This window comes from the organism of the source record quoted next, unplaced genomic scaffold (genome assembly GCF_019419815.1).
Source record: "Pyrus x bretschneideri cultivar Hongxiangsu unplaced genomic scaffold, Pyrus_bretschneideri_v1 Contig93, whole genome shotgun sequence".
In the NCBI taxonomy this organism is placed as follows: domain Eukaryota; kingdom Viridiplantae; phylum Streptophyta; class Magnoliopsida; order Rosales; family Rosaceae; genus Pyrus; species Pyrus x bretschneideri.
In genome coordinates this window covers 1,028,842-1,046,996 of record NW_025999835.1, presented here as the reverse complement: position 1 = coordinate 1,046,996, position 18,155 = coordinate 1,028,842, and the positions used below count along the sequence as shown (strand labels likewise).

The window sequence follows — 18,155 nt, the reverse complement described above, 5'->3', positions numbered from 1 at the left end:
ATTGTGACAAAAACACAAGTGTTATACAATGTGTTTTATAGAAATTGTGAAAATTTTTATTTTTTAAGTTGTGACATCCCGTCCCGAAACTATCAAACCGTACATGTAAATTTACCGTTTTACCCCTAAATTGTCTTATTACGTTTTTTTTTTGGTGTTTTGTGTGGTGTGGACATGAGTGGGGCCACACACACACATCCACCTCTGCTTCCTCTCTCCCTCCCTCTGACTTTCCTCTCTCTCTCTCTTTCTCCCCCCCCCCCCGAGTCCACTATTCTTCTTCTTCTTCTTCTTCAAATTGGTACGGACACACACACACTCACCATATTCCACACAGATCGAGGAAACCAAGGGTGTAGTTGTGATCGTGAAGTCGAGGGGAGCACGGTGGTACCATTTTCAGGTAGGGAAACCACCATTTTCACGTTGATTCGAAGTTTTCCGTTTTGAACACTGTTCATGCAAACTTAATCTAGCATGTTTTTGGACATTCTAAGCTTGTAGATGTGTTAGTGAGGCCTCAAGGAGCTTGGGAATGCTTCGTTGGGTGAATTTGGACGTCGGGAAAGCTTAGTTCCAAAGTTGGCCGAACTTAGATCGTTGTTGCAGGTGAGATTCCTTGATTTTTAGGCCTTAAAAGTAGTCTAACGTGATTCTACTAGTCCTAAGCTTCGTTTTGGTATAAAGAACGTGAAAAATGGTTGAAAAACGAGTGAGAAAACAAAGTTTGAAAATTTTCCAGTTTTCCGGCGACGGCGGCGGCGCAGACGGCGGCGGCTCGCCGGAGAGGACAGGGGAATATTCCGTTAAGTTTTAACGGAATATTCCTACAGGACTAACGGCGTCAGTTAGGGAATATTCCGTCAGTCAAACGGAATATTCCGTCAGTCAAACGGCACGTGGCCGCGCGTGGGGACGCGTGGGGGCGCGTGACGTGTCCAAAAATTATTCCAAAAATATGGTTGTGATCGTGAGGTTGTGTAGGTCACGTTGGTATATTCATTTGTCCATTTTGAGCAATGTATGAGAAGTTATTTTGAACGGACAGTTATGTGCTTTAAAGTTAACGTTTTTGTAGTTAATTCGCATATAGGTGACACGTATCCCGAGGACGAGCGTGCACATTCGAGGCAGGGGGGCTACGACCCTTCTACTTACCAGTGAGTGGGCTTTTGTTTTCCGTATATACCTATATACATGTTATTTCCCAGAAATTAGTATAAATACCTTGTTTTACGCCGAAATTTTATATGATTGATGACTATGCATGATTAGTGGCATATGAGTTGGTTTATATATTTATTCTTACGTCATTTACATATATGTTGGTGCTGCGGCGGCCTAGGTAAGTGCCAGGTAAGCGTTGTTTTACATTCGCATTAAATAGTGGTTCGAGGTGCTTAGAGAGCTCATAACCTGCACCCCCGGTGTTAGTGCTCCCGCCCAGAGTAGGGCACAGTCTTTCACGTGTTGTTCACCTCCCGCACCACACGCTCAGCTTGAATCCAAGTTAGGTGCACAGTCCTGTCGTACAGACCACTATAGGTGGTTCCGACTCGTAGGTGACCCGCAATTATTCGCACAGCCTTCACGTGATCGTAGCACTAGAGCGTTATATGTATTACACCCAGGCTTGTCGTACAGACCACTATAGGTGGTTCCGACTCGTGGGCAGGTTTAGGGAATGAGTGGTAAATTGAGCTCTAGGTTCAGCCGTACAGGTCACTTAGGGGACTCCAGCTGTCATTTTATTATTCTATTGATGTGCTATACATACCTGAGCATTTGCATGTTATATTGGGGCCTTGAGCATGTTGGCATACCCTTGATTATACTTGGCATATTTCTACCTACGTTTTTATGTTTATTTTCTGGGAAGTATACAGGTTTTACGGCGAGGGGTTATATTATGTTTTATGAAATGGTTTTCTAAGAGATTTGTTTTGCCCACTCACGCTTTTGTTTTTGCGCCCCTCCAGGTTCTAGTAGCTTAGCGGGTTCGGTGGTTTCCCCAGGGACGTTCCGGCATTCTGACAGACCTTCACCTATGTAGGGTCGCCTACGGGCGCACTATTGTCGTAACATTTATTTTTCGGGCTGCTGTATGCCTTAGGCTCTGAATTCAGTGTTTTAATTGCACTAGCACATATCCTATTACTCTATGGTTGCTAGTTTTAAATTTTTTTCGCACTTTTCTATTACTGTTTCTAGCTTCCGCACCGTGCACATGGCTACATCACTTCCACGTGACGGCCAGCATGCCCCGATCTCGGTTGGGGTGTGTCAGTTTGGTATCAGAGCCAGGTTTGGCAGTCCTGTGTTTTTTTTTGTGAGTATTCTAATGGTTTTGGTGCCTTCTGTCAGAATTATGCCGCCTCGTCAGGAACCACGCCGTTCAGATGAGTCTAGTTTCCCCGATATCACTCAGCTGGGGGAAGCTATTGCTACTGCTATCCAGGAAGCTATCCGCCCTCCCCAGAGAACTCCTCTGGAGACTATGTACAACCTGAAATTGGATAAATTCCACGGTCACGAGGGGCACGAGGCCGCGGAGCGTTGGTTAGAGCATATTGAGAAGACTTTTCGAGTGTTGAACAACCAGGGGAATCTCCCTGTGGAGAGGTGGGTCGAGACTACTTCATGGTTTCTGGGTACGGAGTCTGCATCCTGGTGGGAGCAGGAGCTTCGTAGTTTGACTCCAGCCGAGAAGACGGACTGGAATGTTTTCATTAGGTTGTTTAAGAGGAGATTCGTGCCCCCAGAGTATATTGATCGCAAGAAACAGGAATTCACTGAATTGAAACAGCGGAAGATGTCTGCGAATGAGTATTATCGGAAGTTTACCGACTTGTCTCGCTACCACCCTGAGATTGCTAGTAACCCAGCGGAGATGCTTCGCCGTTTTCGCATCGGCACTAAGAAGAATAGTGGACTCGGGGGGGGGAGAAAGAGAGAGAGAGAGAGAGGAAAGTCAGAGGGAGGGAGAGAAGAAGCAGATGTGGATGTGTGTGTGTGGCCCCACTCATGTCCACACCACACAAAACACCAAAAAAAAAACGTAATAAGACAATTTAGGGGTAAAACGGTAAATTTACATGTACGGTTTGATAGTTTCGGGACGGGATGTCACATAAGTTATTAATTTTTTAACACACGTATCCCACCATTTGTATAATAACACGTGATGTATCATCCCGTGTACCAATTATATTGAAAAATCTCTCAAGAAATAGGGAAATGTGCAGCTTTTGTTGTTGCCACTTGCAAAAGTGCTAGTTTATCGGTTTTGCTTATAGTTAGAACCTCTATCCTCATCGTTGAGTGAAAAACTTGCATATCTTTTGCCTTATAATGATCATAATACCTTTTCATGACGTTTTAGGTTATCCTGAAGGGACTGAAGAGACCAAATAGAGATTGAGTTTTGGTTAAACAAGGGATTGAAGAGATAATGTCAAAGGATATCCAAGTAGGTGCTCATAAGACATAGTCTTATCAGGACTTTACCTTGGAAAGCTTGATTATCTTGAAACCCATCCCTATATATAGAAGTGGTTGTGCAACATGAGAAGCTCTTCAACTCAACAAACAAACAAACTCAAATGCTACGCGAAACCTTCTCAAATCCTAAGAAAAATACTATTATCCTAAATGTCTTAATCAGCACACCTTTAGTTTAGATTAGCAGCACTGTGTTGACAACAGGCAACATCTTCAGTTTGGATTAACAACACTGCAGCTGTAGAATCAAGCAATTTATGAGCATCTTCAATTTGGATTTGATTATTTATCCAAGTCTCAATCGGTAAAGAATTTATAATTCTTTCACCAAAAGATGTCACTTCTTTAACTCTCACGCAAAGTGAGGTGTGCTATGATCGGTTATTCCCATGTGCACTTCAGAGTTCATCATTCTGATGACCAAACAACATTTATCATAAAACACTCATCTCCTTTAAGTATCTTTTCATATGCATCAAGATATCAATTCGGCGCACCTATATTCTCACGATATAGTTGAAGCTGCTGAACCTGGTGCATAAGATCATGAAATTCGCAGTGAATTAAATAACCTTGTTTTCAAGTTCTAGAACCCTAGACCGGGAGGTGTTCCTTCCTCGGTCGTAGTTGCTCCAATGCAAAAGTTAGCAGGGCGTTCAACACACACACACCACATCTATTCTACTTGCCCGATCAACCTCGGTCAGGAGTTGGCATGTCCACATTCACAAGAAAGACGTAATTTGCTCAATGGTTACTTAGTCTGCACGCCAAGTAAACTTTGTAATTTTTACAGTCAACAACTATATTAAAAAAATACTAATTTGAAGGATTTCAAGAGAAAACGCATTCAGCCGCTCATGCTCACTTGATCAAAAAGTGAAAATTACACACACACTCATGCTCACTTGATCAAAAAGTGGAAAAAAAAAATTACTAATTTGAAGGGTTTCTAGAGAATACGCATTCAGCCGCTCATGCTCACTTGATCAAAAAGTGAAAATTATATATATATATATATATATATATATATATATATAGCATCTTAATTTAGAGAAGAAGGAAAAGGTTTTGTTACGTCACAAAATCTTACATATTCTTTTGCATACAATTTTTTTTTTCTCACTACATGAGACTTATGTTATACATGTGATAAGAGACACCGAAAAAAGAATATGAAAACAAAGGATATGTAAAATTTTCCATTATTCAACGATGCTAAAGCAGCAAAGTTGCCTCTTGGGTCTCACTACTTAACTCATGATGTATGTAAGAGGGGAGGAAACCCTTATTTTACAAAAGGGATCCTTCACGCTCATTTTAAAAATATGACAAACTCTAGTCTTTCTAGCAACAACAATGTAACTCTCATTTTACATAATGAAACTGCATCTACATCAATGTAGACGTAGCCCCAACTCGGTGTAAACCATGATATACCTTTGTATTCATGTGTGTATGTGTGATTTACTGTCAGATTTACATTGGTCCAAAATCGACTCAATTTTGTGCATCAACACCACCCATCACCCATTTTGTCGATAATAGTACATAGGACATGCAAACTATTAGATTAAGTGGTGGTTTAGGCGTTTGCTAACTTTTGCCTTGTGTAGTTTGGAGTAACTAACTTTGGTGAGATGCTATTAGGAGGACTTTCGAAGACAACCAACATAAGTTCAATTCATTTCCGATATTTGGAAATTAAAGAAACAAGTAGAAAGTACAAGCAAATAGGCAAGAGTTGAAATCTAGCCGCCAGTGTTGTACTACTAAAGGGTGGGTGGTGTTTTAAACTTGGATAAGTGGGTGAACTAAGATAAGAGTGGTATTTCAAATAGAAACACCAATTCACGAATTTGGTGAAGATGAAACACTATTAAAAGAGCAAAACACATTTGGGGAATCTTGGTATTAATTTTTATATAAAACAATATATTTACATTAAGAGAGGTGAGAGAAATAAATTGGTATCGAACTCGTCATTCACGAGATTTGAACCTAAAACCTTTTACTTTCAAGTGCTAACATTAATTAATCTTGTTTAATTCGTTTCAAATTCAAACCTAAAAACATCAATGGATTATAGTACTAAGTAACATTAAAACTTTGCTGAGGCCTAAGAGGGATCGAGACATAAAGTGGGAAGCAAATAAAAACAAACGTGGTCAAAATGTGGGAAGCAAATAAAAAAAACGTGGCCAAAATGCCAATAGCACTCCACGGCAACACTATTACATTTGAGATCCGCTACAAGGAAGAAGAATTCATTGAGGAAAATCAGACGAGATTTTCTTGGAATTCAAGCATATTATATATAAAGCACGTCTGTACGTAATTTTGCATATAAAATTGCAGCTGGAAGTTGGCCGAACCTCAAATAAAACACCCACCCACCAGGAAGAGTAGAAGGCCTTTCTTTTTGTATAAATGTTGGGAGATGACTTGTAAAGTTATGATTCAGACATAGTTCAGGTCAAAATTGCTAACAAAATTTAATTTGTGGCCACCAAAGCAATAGGAAAAGGGAAAAGTGTATCTTTTGTTGTTCCCACTTGCAAAAGTGCCAGTTTATCGGCTTTGCCTTATAGTTAGAACCCTATCCTCATCGATGAGTGAAAAACTCGCATATATTTTGCCTTATAATGAGCATAATAACTTTTCATGACGGTTTTTAGGTAACTGCTTAGGAATAATTAGGATCATGTCCCTAATCATTTATGTTCGTAAACTGAAACCTTATTGATTTTCAATTTTTCATCAAAGTCTCTTAACTTTGTACACCTCATCATTTTACTATTAACAAGTTATTATCATTTTTAATACAATTAAATAAGATTTTGGTGATCCAACGTTCCTTCATGTGTAGCGTCTGCTTATGTTCATGATCTTTCTGCTTCGAACAACTATCATTTCAAATGATTTTTGTCATATGTTTTCTTTGTAAGTGGGGTTTCCCTACCATGTTACTTCATATGTTATTTCCATTAATGAGGTTTGGCATTATGTCCCCATCATTTGTATGTTTATTTTTATTTTAATTAGATTATGGAAAGAAAAAAATACAGTTAAATCCTTTAGTCCATTACTTATATTTAAATTAATACAAAAGGAAAGAAAATGATCTTTGACAAAAAAACAAATCACAAATACTCGGTCGTGTTGCAGTCCTATTAGATTAGGAATGTGATTGTGTAAATCCTAGTATATCTTGGAATATCTTTTATATTCCCTTTAGTAGTTAATATCCTATTAGAGTTGTAATCCTAAAAGGGTAAGAAATTAACTTTCCCTACTACTATAAATAAAGACACAATGGGATGGAATATAATACACCCACAATTACACATCTCTCTCTTCTCTCTCTATGCCACATCCCTACTACTATAAATAAAGGCACAATGGGGTGGAATAGCCCATCCGATTTTTCCCACCGATTTGTAAGAAAACACCTCGGCTCACCACCGCCCAGCGCCTAAGCGCTATCTAGGCCGTTTTTTAGAACATTGGCAAATAGGTATTGTGGGAGACTTGGTATTAATTTTTATATACGATGATATATTTACACTAAGAGGGATGAAAGAAATAAATTGGTATTGAACTCGTCATTCACGAAATTTGAATCTAAAATCTCTTACTTACATATGCTAAGTAACATTAATTAATCTTATTTAATTCGTTTCATATTCATGCCTACAAATATTATTGAATGGCAGTACTAGTACTAAGTAATATAAATTAGGGAATTTTAACGAAAAGCTTCTGGTATTGTTCACTTTAACGAAAAACCACATTTTTACACTAAAAAGTCAATCATGGTACTATTCACTTTACCCTTTATTTTGTCTTTATCATTAAAACTCAAAGTTTTCAAATTATTTTCATTAATTTTCCTTATAAATTAATCTTGTTGAAGACCAAGATCTCCTATGCATATCCCTGACCTAGAAAAAATTCCATGGACTAATGGAAGTCCAAAGCATGCACTAGGCAGTCTAAAGGCATGAAAGATTTGAAAAACCCACAATTGGTATTTTGCAAGTATGGCCCAGTTTTTAGATATTTCCATCATAGGCCCATCTATTATGTGTAATTATCCATGAGACCTAAAGATAAGCAAACGTTTCATTTTTTTGGTCAATAAGCAAACATTTCAAGGGACACGTGGAATTCTTTTTAATCAAACGATAGATTTTAATTAGATTAAATATTAGATTATTCATTGGTAATGTTCAAAGCCACATTATCATGCAAAAGTTTAACACATTTTTACCACTACGTTAAAAATCACGCAAAACTGGGTAAGAAACATATTTTAATAATTTCTTAACGTTGAAGGCGGCAGAGATCGTGTCGATATTTGCTAATGTTCCAATACAGCCTTCCCCAAATAAAGGCCTTTCTCAAAAACTCACATGGCTGAAATTACGTAAGTAGGGGCCACGTGTCAATTTCTAGGAGTTTACTTTTGCAGTTTTATCAGCTTTTGTTGGTTAAGGAGAGGAAACTGAATACTTTCCTGAATTCAGGATGAGGATCCTCCTGAACAGTCTATCTGAATTGTTAAAATTTGATCAAATGACTTCAAATAAGGAGCTCTTTTAAAAATTATAATAATTGCAGCCGTTGGATCAAGTTTGAATGACCCGGATGGGTTGCTCATGAGAATCCTTATTCTAAGCTCAGGAGAGGATCCAATTCGTAAGGAGAGAGGAATTGAATCCACAACGAACCTAGGGACAAAAATATGAGTTTTTAATTTGTGTGGAAAAGAAATCAAAGTTTGTGCGAAATGGATTAGCGAAATGAGTTAATGAGAACCATCAGATTCAATTTGTGTGGTCTAGATTTTTTTAATCTCTTGGCTCCAAACGCTAAGGTCCAGAGTGATCCAATTCCAAGGAGAAAAATGTTAAGGAGACTGAACTCTCAGTCGCTTCATATTTTAGCACAATATTTTATAACATTGGGATGTAAATTCACGTTAAATTATAAAGTGCTAGAGAGTCCAGTCTCATTTTGAAGAGAGTCTCCTTAACCTTTCTCTGGTTACAAAAATCTTCAAATAAGTAGAATTGTGTAATTCTTTGCTTTTAATTAATTATTGTAAGACTTAGTTAGCTTGTGAATTAGTGGTTGTTTATCATGATTTGCTGAAAGACTATGAGTTTCATTCAACTTTATAAAACGATTTGACATCTACATCATAACGTCCGTGTTGATCTTAGCGTATCTCATAATCGTCAAATTCGAAGTGTTGCGTGATTAATAAAGATTTTTAGAATAGGGCGGTCTTGTAAACTTAGCCGCGTGATGACAAATTAATTTTCAATTTAATTTAAGGAACGGATCCATCAAAACTGAACCCACTAATCAATGAATTTAGATCGTTAAGATCCAACGATTACAATTATTATAACTTTTAGAAGGATCATCTGTTTGTAACTATTGGATCAAATTTTAACGGTCCGTGTAACCATTGGATCAAATTTTAACGGTCCGGATTCATTAATTAGTGGGCTCAATTAAAGGATCCGGAGAGAATCCGGTTCCTTAATTTAATAAGCATGGCATGCCATTTGGATCATGGGTGATATATAAGTGGGGTATTTTTATAGGATTATCGATGGGTTTGCCTTGTATTAATCGGCTTGATATTCTTCCGCACGCGGTGTCAGCTTAGCCGCCCGCGCTCGACTGCCTTCTGAGAAGCAACCACTCCATCCATTTCCTTGCTCCATCTGCCCTTTGTCTATATGTATAAATATTCATCATCTATCACCTTCTAAACCAACAACTGCAAACTTTCCAAGTATTTTCATTGTCTAAAGTTCTAAACCCCGATACATATTCTTCTCAAGATCGTCGCCTTCATTTGATCCAAGATGAGTTCTACTAAGACAGCAGGTACTTAGTCAGATCCACCCTCACTCGTATTATCTTAATTTCTTCCCTTGAATTTATACATCTCCATGCATATATATGGCCCTAACTTTATTCAATATATTGCTGAGAATATTTAGTTACAGCAGAGATTTCAGTTTCTTGATTCCTCAATTTTTTTTTTTTTAAGTTGTCTATATATATGTTTAATTTCATTAACTTTTTATCTACGCTAAGTCTAGATTTATAAATATAGAAAGAATCCCTGTAAGTGAAGATGATGAATTTTTGTAACAAATAAAAGTCTTTGAATCTGGTTCTTAGTTTGATTAAGTTTTAGGAATATATTCTGAATTTGAGTTTCTTTATGGTTGGGAATATTAATCCAAAGAATCGAAAACTCTCTAAATTGTATATATGATTATAAATAATTAAGTCCTAGTACTACTGGTCTTGGATGATTTTGTATTCCAATCCGATGATCAAATTAGTTTAGTGACACGAAGTCTCTATTTTCCTTTAAAGATCAGTCTTAAGATTAAAATCTCATGAACGCCAGTTGTTAGGTCAAAATATATGAAATTGGAAGCGTGATTCCATGAAAACTAGCTGATCACTTTCTTTCTTTTTTCTGTTAATTAGTTCTTTGCTGAATTCTATGTAAAATTGATTGTTAATTATCTTAATTAATTGATGTGCAGCAGCATACCCCGCACTAGCTTCCTCCGCCGCACAGGGACCGTATCATGTGCAAGCTCCGCCACCTGCCGGCTACCCAACAAGAGATGAACCCCAAAACGCCGTTTCTGTAGAAACCAAGTCAAAGGGTGATGGCTTCTGGAAGGGCTGCTGCGCTGCCGTCTGTTGCTGTTGTATGCTGGATGCATGCTTTTAAGATATAAAGATCCAGCGATTCATTCTTCACCCCAGATAAATATTGATCAATATGTTTGATCATTTGTTTTTATTATTATTTTCCAGTTTTTACGGTACTACAGTGTGTGACATTGTTTATGTAGATTAGATGGTATCTGATTGTCCAGTTACTCATCATTGTATAATAATTTGTTGTTGATTTTAGCTATCTGGCTACCATTTTTATTTATTTGTTTATATTGTTTCTACTTTTTTTTTCTCAATTTTCAAACGTTAGGTGTGGGTTGACGACTGATTTTAAACATTATTGAATTCAATTCGATGAAGATAAGAACAAAGCAATAGGAGGGAGGGATGGTCCCGTTGCCAACTTTCTTTCAAGAAAAATGGCATCCAGTCCTCGTCAATATATAGAGACTTGAAAGTTAGGCACACTTACTCTGAACAACGATAATCACGGTTTAATTTTATCTTTTTATAATACAATGATATCGATATTGGGATTAGGGTTGGGCACTTCTAACAATGACCCAGTAGCTCAGATAATGTTTTCATAGAGAACAGTTTAGGTCTCGTACATCAGACAATGCTGATTATTTAGTCGGACAAACTAGCTGTACATCGGATAGGAGAGAATTGTTGGTCTACTGGCTAAGTTATCAAAATTTTGGTGATGTATCGGATTAAGAGGTTGGATATTTTTTAAAATTTTAATTACTTGTTATGATATTTTGGAACGATAGTTCATAAAAAAATCACAAATGTGTTTTTTTAAATAAAAATAAAAAAACAAAAACAAAACTTTTTGGAAGAGATTTGGGATAGGGTGAGTTGGCAAACGCAAGCAGAGAGGAAGGGAAAGGGAGAGATTCGAATAGGGTGACTTGTACAAGTAAGGAATCAAGAGGGAGAGGGAGGGAGAGGGAGAGAGAGATGGAGAAGAAGAGGGAGAGAGAGAGGAGGAAATCTTGAGATAGACAATGGCAAACGCAAGCAGTTAGAAGAGGATTCACGAGAGAGGGATTGAGAGCGAGCGTGTTTTTGTTAGCGACACAACTAATTATACATAGATTTAGGGGTCTATAACTTTAAGTTAGAGGGTGTGAACGGTATAAAATAAATGAACCCATATTAATTTATCTGGTTCTTATTTAACACGTACAACACCAAACACCGAATTCATACTAATTAAATAGTAGTGTAGTACTATCGGGTGGCCTAGATAACACATAATAAAGAATTTCTCATTATCCTGGCTAATTGGTACTTCTTCTTCCAACTCGGTTGAAATTTTGAATTACATCTATTTATGTGTGTTGTTATCCATGTGCCCACTATTGTGTATTAATTTCTTAATCTTCAATTAATAGTCTTGCCCATGATTAATTATGGTTTAATCAAGTGTATCGACCTACAAGTCCCTCCTTGCCGCCTGCCCACGTCTAGTGATTTTTAGAACATTAATAACTACACACACAAGTCTCGATTAAAATTTGACATGCTCTTTTATTACTATATTGATTGCAACAAAATATTTCTTTTATAATCTAATTTCGAGTTACATGCATATATTCTTTTTGTCCTTTCTTCTTCCTTGATTCAAGTAGATAAAAAAATAGATTGAACGAATCGCTCTTGTGTCTGTCTTCCAAAAAAGATAAAAAAAAAATTACATAGTATATATAACAATGTATATATAATTTATAAAAAATTATTTAACTATAAACAAACCAAATCCTACTGATTGGATCAAAGATGATGTAGAATTAAGAAATAGGATTGTTATTCTCAATATAAAGAATAAACAAACCATGGATAAATCCAAGTGAATTTTTCTTAATTGTTATTCTCAATTGTCCTTTTTGTAGGGGTTCGCCTCTGATCCAATCGGGAGATCAAATTAATTATAGAAACATGAGTTTATTTAGTCGATTTATTAGTGAACAAGGAAAAATATTATCTAGATGGGTATTATACAAGCTCATGTTTTATCTCCATTACCTTTTCTTAATAATAAGAAACAATTTGAAAGAAGCGAGCACTACAACAAAAATGGCCACTGCGCACAATAAATTATCAGTGCCCCTTGAGGCCAAAAAGCACCAATAATTGTGCCCATAGACCAATAGCAACAATGCAGCAAATATATTTGTATATGTGCCCTTTACAGGCATCACCTTTGATTAGAGGGCACGATACGTCCATGTGTGCTCAAAAAGTTGAGCACAAATAAGGTTTATATTGTGCCCTGTTCTGACACCTGTGTCAGATGCCATTTCAGATTTACGTTAGCACAATTTTTGTAATTATGCTCTATCAATTAAATATTAAAAAAAATAACATATTTGAAATATCCTACAATTTGAAACAAACATTTGAAAACGTATATTCATCCTTTCAGGCAGTCATCCTTCCGGTGGAGGCGCCTATGCTCCACGTGCCATCCACAACAGTGCCACACGCAGTGACAGTGTGACCTGCAGCCACGCCAAAGGTTTCAGAGTCTGTTTTGGTCCAAATCACAACCATTTTCAACAATTCAAAAGCTAAAGCAAAGCTACAAAGGTAAGTATTCAAATTTTACCTTCTTCAGGGCCATTGGGTGGCCAGTGATATCTTAAAATCAGCCTAAAATCATAGCCCTTGCTGGAAATCTAGGGAATTTGTCCCCTGAGATGAAACTGCATCCAAACTTCACCAAATCAGGCATGCAATGCAAAACGTCTCTAGACAACTTAAAGAACCTTACTAAGGTGTTTTCGAGACTCACTCATACTGGATTTAACAGAAAATCTCGTCGAGGAGTTAAGCAGCGACGGAGCTTGTCATTTCGTCGCGTCAGTTTTGATTTCCAGAAAGCAAAAGGTAATGGGGAGTTTGCAGTGAGGAGAGGAAGGTGACATTGGTGGTTGCCTCGCCAGAGATTGCTAGTTCTGTCGCCGTCATTGCTTATGAGCTTCTCTGTGTCAAGGAAGAAGCCAAGAGGGAGATACAAAAAGATTGTGAGAGAGCGAAGGTGGCAGTGTAGTGTTTGGGTGATGGCAAGGTTCGCCGAAGTGGCTAGTTAGATGGAGATGGATGCCGCAGTTTTCTGTGCAGTGAGCGCATAAATGGTAAAGGAGATGACAGAGAAAAATGTGAAGGAGTAGAGAGAGAGAGAGAGGATTGCGTGAAGGAGGGAGACGGAAGAGTGATGGCGTGTAGAGATGAACAGAAGCACGGGGAAGGGTGAAGACCCACGTGAGTGGGTCCCACGGTACACAAAAACCCATCAGAAAATTTATAAAATAATTATATACATAACTATGTCTATACAACAAATAATTATATATACATGACCTGGTGGGAAGGGTGAAGACCCACGTGGGTGGGTCCCTGCTGCATCAGCCTGTTGGGAAAGTAAAATGGGAGAAGCCCTTGGCTTCTAGAATACTCCCTCCCAAAATTACCATTTTGCCTTCTAACTTTAAAAATTCGTAACTTACTCGTTCTAACTCCGAATTCACATCCGTTTTCGATCACACGTTCATTAAGATAAATATTATTTAAATAAAATAAAATATTTATCACCAAGTGTCTTGAACTCGAAGGTCCCACAAAAGATGAAATTACCCACCATCTTATTTGTTTTCCAACAAGTTCCACATAATCATACAAAAAATGAATAACCAAATCATACATCTAAAACTACGTAAGGTATTACAAATAAATTGCGTACATTTGTTTTATAGGTACTATGGGTACATTTTCATAATTTTGTTGACATTTGTACATTGATTTATATGGTAGGATGTGAGAATAAAATTGAAAAAAAAAGAGAGAAAATTGCATGAACAATATGTGACAACTATTAACATGTATGTACAAAACCAAACATGACGTTCGAAAATATCGATGACTTAAACAGTTAATTTCCAGAAATATAGAAATACCAATCACTGTTTTTCAAGAATTGTGGTCCATTTATTTAAATGCAATGGCGCCTAACGTAATTTTATAAAAAAAAGGCTTATGATAATCTAAATGGTGCCCCATTTTAAGGAGCTAGTTTGATCAAAGGTCTAAAACACACAAATGTCAATCTAAATGCCTCACTAATAATTCAAGTTGATTGTAACTAGATATTTTCACAAATTGTGAATAGGGAAAAATAGTTGGGAATAGGAAAAAGTAAATGTAAAGATCACAAAAACATTTTTTTTATTTAAATATATTAAAATAGAGGGCACAAAAGCCTTTATTGTGTCTGTGTAAATTAATAAAAAAAAAATTCCATCTTTGACATGCAAGTTGGACACTATGACATCCCACATCGTCCAGGGGAGTGATTCTTATATGTATATTCTCATCTCTACCTAGCACGAGGCCTTTTGGGAGCTCACTGGCTTCGGGTTCCGTAGGAACTCCGAAGTTAAGCGAGAAGGGGGCTAGAGCAATCCCATGATGAGTGACCTACTGGGAAGTTGCTCGTGAATTCCTAAAAACAAAACCGTGAGGGAATGGTAAGCCCAAAGCAGACAATATCATGCTACGGTGGTGGAGCGGGCCCGGGAAGTGATCCGCCCCGGGCCGGGATGTGACAATTTGGTATCAGAGCCTAACCCTGGTCGCGTGTGTGTCGACGAGGACGTCGAGCCCTTAAGGGGGGTGGATTGTGACATCCCACATCACCCAGGGGAGTGATCCTTATATGTATATTCTCATCCCTACCTAACACGAGGCCTTTTGGGAGCTCATTGGCTTCAGGTTCCGTAGGAACTCCGAAGTTAAGCGAGAAGGGGGCTAGAGCAATCCCATGATGGGTGACCTACTGGGAAGTTGCTCGTGAGTTTCCAAAAACAAAACCGTGAGGGAATGGTAAGCCCAAAGCGGACAATATCGTGCTACGGTGGTGGAGCGGGCCTGGGAAGTGATCCGTCCGGGGCCGGGATGTGACAGACACAATGTTTTGTGTTCAAATTTTAATAGGCACAAATACCCGACACAAACTAATGTGCTTTTATGTTAGAGGGCACATTTGAGGTATTTTGGTGCTCAGTGGAATTTAAAAAGCACAAATATATATTTGTGCTCAATGAAAATGAGAAGGGCACAAATCAATTGTGTTCTTAGCCCATTTTTGTTGTAGTGGAGTCAACCGCTATAGTTGGTAGTCTTAGAACTAGAAAAGGTAGGTTGACTCTTTAATTGAATCAAAATTAAATTCCAATCTAATCTCAAATGCATTTTTCTTTCTTTCAAAAAATCATAAAACCTAAATGTCATGTTGTAAGAAAAAAGGGAGAAAAAGAAGAAATAGTTTATACTAGAAATTTGTACCCGCGCGATGCTGCGGGATTTAAAATCATATGAAATATTTTATAGGTTCAATTTTCACAATGTTTGAGTGAAAAACAGAGAATTATGAATGGCAAATGAGTAATAAGTCATTGAACCCAATCAGCGAACTTTATTTAAATAGAACCAAATGAGTAATAGGTCATTAAATCCTCATTTCACCATTCTAATTTTTTTACATATCTGTCTGTGTATATATGAGGGTAGTCATTCAACCCTCACTTTTTTCTTTTTTTAGAGTTCTGCATACTAATTGGAGGAAACCAATGAATTCAAAGCTTTTCCATACGTCGGCTTATAGTTTGAGGGAATTTAATATGTTCTTGGAAATTGGTAAAAGTGAATGTGGAGGAATAGGGGAAGAGTCCATTGTCTGTCAAGCTCTTCTCTTTGAATTGCTGTAAAAGAAACTTTCACATCCACCATTCCACTATTCCTCCTATTCAAATTAAAAAAATTTAAATTAAAAATTTTAAGAAAAAACTCGACAGAAAATCACTATATAGTTCAATAAATTTGGAATCTTTGTTATTTTCCTAAAGAATAAAAGGTGAAAACTTTACCTGAGGAGCTGAAAGCCAAGCTGTGATGAGAGCAAGGCAGATGGTGCTGGAAATGTTATGGAGGGACAGAATCAGAACTGATAGGATTGAATAAATCAGTCAGAAAACTCAAGATGTGATCAACCTGTTTGTTGTCGACCTGCATCCACAGAAAAACCATACAAAAAAATCGCTAATTAGATTCGATAGCATACCACAATGTCATGGTACAAAGTTATCTGTAATCATGAAATTAGTCACCTGAAATCTGCCGGACAACTCATCAGGAAACCCAACTTTTTCTGGGTTTAAATTTTCTCCCAATCCGAAACGGATTCATCTAAAACACAAAGTCGAACGGGCTAATCCCTTCACTGGACTGTGACTTAACAGAGGTTCATAATCTCTCCAACAGTGCGTCAGTAGTGCTACTTGTTTCATAGGTTCTGAACTGGAAAATCCCCAAATGGGCAAATCCAAATTTTATCATTAAAACCAAAATTATAGTAAGAAAATAATAATTATAACAGCTTGTACAAAGATGAGTTTTTGAAATTTACCTGCCTTAACTTGTGCACACTTTACATGCAGAGACCCTTATGTTTCTTTGGTGGTTTAAAAGCTTGCAAATCACAGGAGGTTGTCCATTCTGTTACAAAGATGCAGAACCAAAATATATATTTTATTAATTTTCGAGAGCATAAATGGACATATTAAATTGTATGTAAAGAATGTATAGCAAAATATCAATATAGCAAAAGAAATTCCGACACAACTCTACCACAACAATAAGAAATTTCAAATAGAAAAAATCTATCAACTATCATATAGATGATTTTTAAAATAAATAAAAGACTACCCTATTATGAAGAGCCTATACCCTTCATTTGTTTACTGTTGTTGATGAGTTGCACAACACAACTAAACAAAATAAAGGTCATGTCTGATAAGAAGGTTTGATTTATAATTATTTATATTTCTACATAAATACTAATAAATTAAGCTCCCAATGATCTACATAAACATTTGCAGGGCGCTCTTTTCTATCCATGGAAATGACTGAAATAGATTCGCCCCATGTCTTAATGACATCAGTTATGTGTGAAACCACCTAAATTGACTCGAATCATAGAAGAAAGGCAGTCATCAATGTTCAATCAAGTGAAGCAAAAAAGAAAAGGTAGGACATATGAACATTGTGATTTTTTACCATGACCTGGACAGTCTTGCCAACATAAGGGCACAGAACAAAAATGAATGAACTCGATTGCAACACGCTAAACGTTTAAGGTATTGGATAATCAAATTATCTGAAGTTCAAGATATTGGATTAGCTACATACATATTTGGAGACAAAACCAATAGATTTAAGCTTGTATAGCTTGCAGTGAATAATGTTATCAATTGTTCCAGCAGTGTCATCAATCTTAAAAGCTCCAGCTTGAATTCCTCCAACAGTATTAGGGCCAATGACAACCTGCAAAAGATACAATAATTAAAGTTAGTATCGCTAGTTCATTTTCACAGGTTACTGAAATTAAGATGAGTTTGCATCAATGGTGTAACCTTGTTGTTTGCCCGTGCATATGCGATCAATTGCTTTGTGTCTGACTTAGGTACACCTTCAGTAATAATTGCCACAACTCTAATGGTTGGTTGCATAGAAGCAGCCATGGAAGAAGTGGGAGCATTGCAGATATATCAACATACATTCATCATTAGGTACAACTATAGAAGTTTCGCACTCCAGAACACTACTCATAGAATAATCATTGACTTTCTGTATGAAGCAAAGTTAATTAAGACATTAGCAGTAGGATGTGAAGCGTATGATGCTTCAATAGTTATCAACACAAAGGTTAGACAATCTTGAAACAACAGATTAAGAATGGTAATCTGACTATGAACATGATTTGAATACATTGGATATGGAAAATTAAGATCAACCAAGCATATATGCATATACATAACTATACAAAAGGTAGTTTGTAGCCACAAAAGTCAAAATTTAGGAAG

General features: G+C 37.0%; 1 protein-coding gene and 2 long non-coding RNA genes across 4 annotated transcripts; 1 reads left to right on the top strand and 2 right to left on the bottom strand.

Moving 5' to 3' along the window:
• Window positions 1-9,249: 9,249 nt before the first annotated feature.
• LOC125473718 (protein CYSTEINE-RICH TRANSMEMBRANE MODULE 3-like) lies at window positions 9,250-10,464 on the top strand. Of its 2 annotated transcripts, none has more exons than XM_048576925.1 (2): window positions 9,250-9,408; window positions 10,086-10,464. In XM_048576925.1, the coding sequence occupies exons 1-2, from the start codon at window positions 9,387-9,389 to the stop codon at window positions 10,277-10,279; spliced, it is 216 nt and encodes a 71-aa protein (XP_048432882.1). In that variant the 5' UTR covers window positions 9,250-9,386; the 3' UTR covers window positions 10,280-10,464. The 2 variants fall into 2 exon arrangements, with proteins under 2 accessions (XP_048432882.1, XP_048432884.1); XM_048576927.1 differs by having other exon boundaries at window positions 9,253-9,408; window positions 10,089-10,464.
• A 1,869-nt stretch (window positions 10,465-12,333) lies between these two features.
• Window positions 12,334-14,031, bottom strand: LOC125473717. Its single transcript, XR_007255518.1, has 3 exons — window positions 13,031-14,031; window positions 12,845-12,941; window positions 12,334-12,737 (listed from the first exon to the last, which is right to left on the bottom strand). It is a non-coding gene; the product is annotated as an uncharacterized LOC125473717 (long non-coding RNA).
• Window positions 14,032-15,728: 1,697 nt separating this feature from the next.
• LOC108866155 lies at window positions 15,729-18,153 on the bottom strand. The gene is made up of 6 exons (XR_007255517.1): window positions 17,706-18,153; window positions 17,482-17,616; window positions 16,700-16,788; window positions 16,401-16,590; window positions 16,161-16,299; window positions 15,729-16,036 (listed from the first exon to the last, which is right to left on the bottom strand). It is a non-coding gene; the product is annotated as an uncharacterized LOC108866155 (long non-coding RNA).
• Window positions 18,154-18,155: the final 2 nt, after the last annotated feature.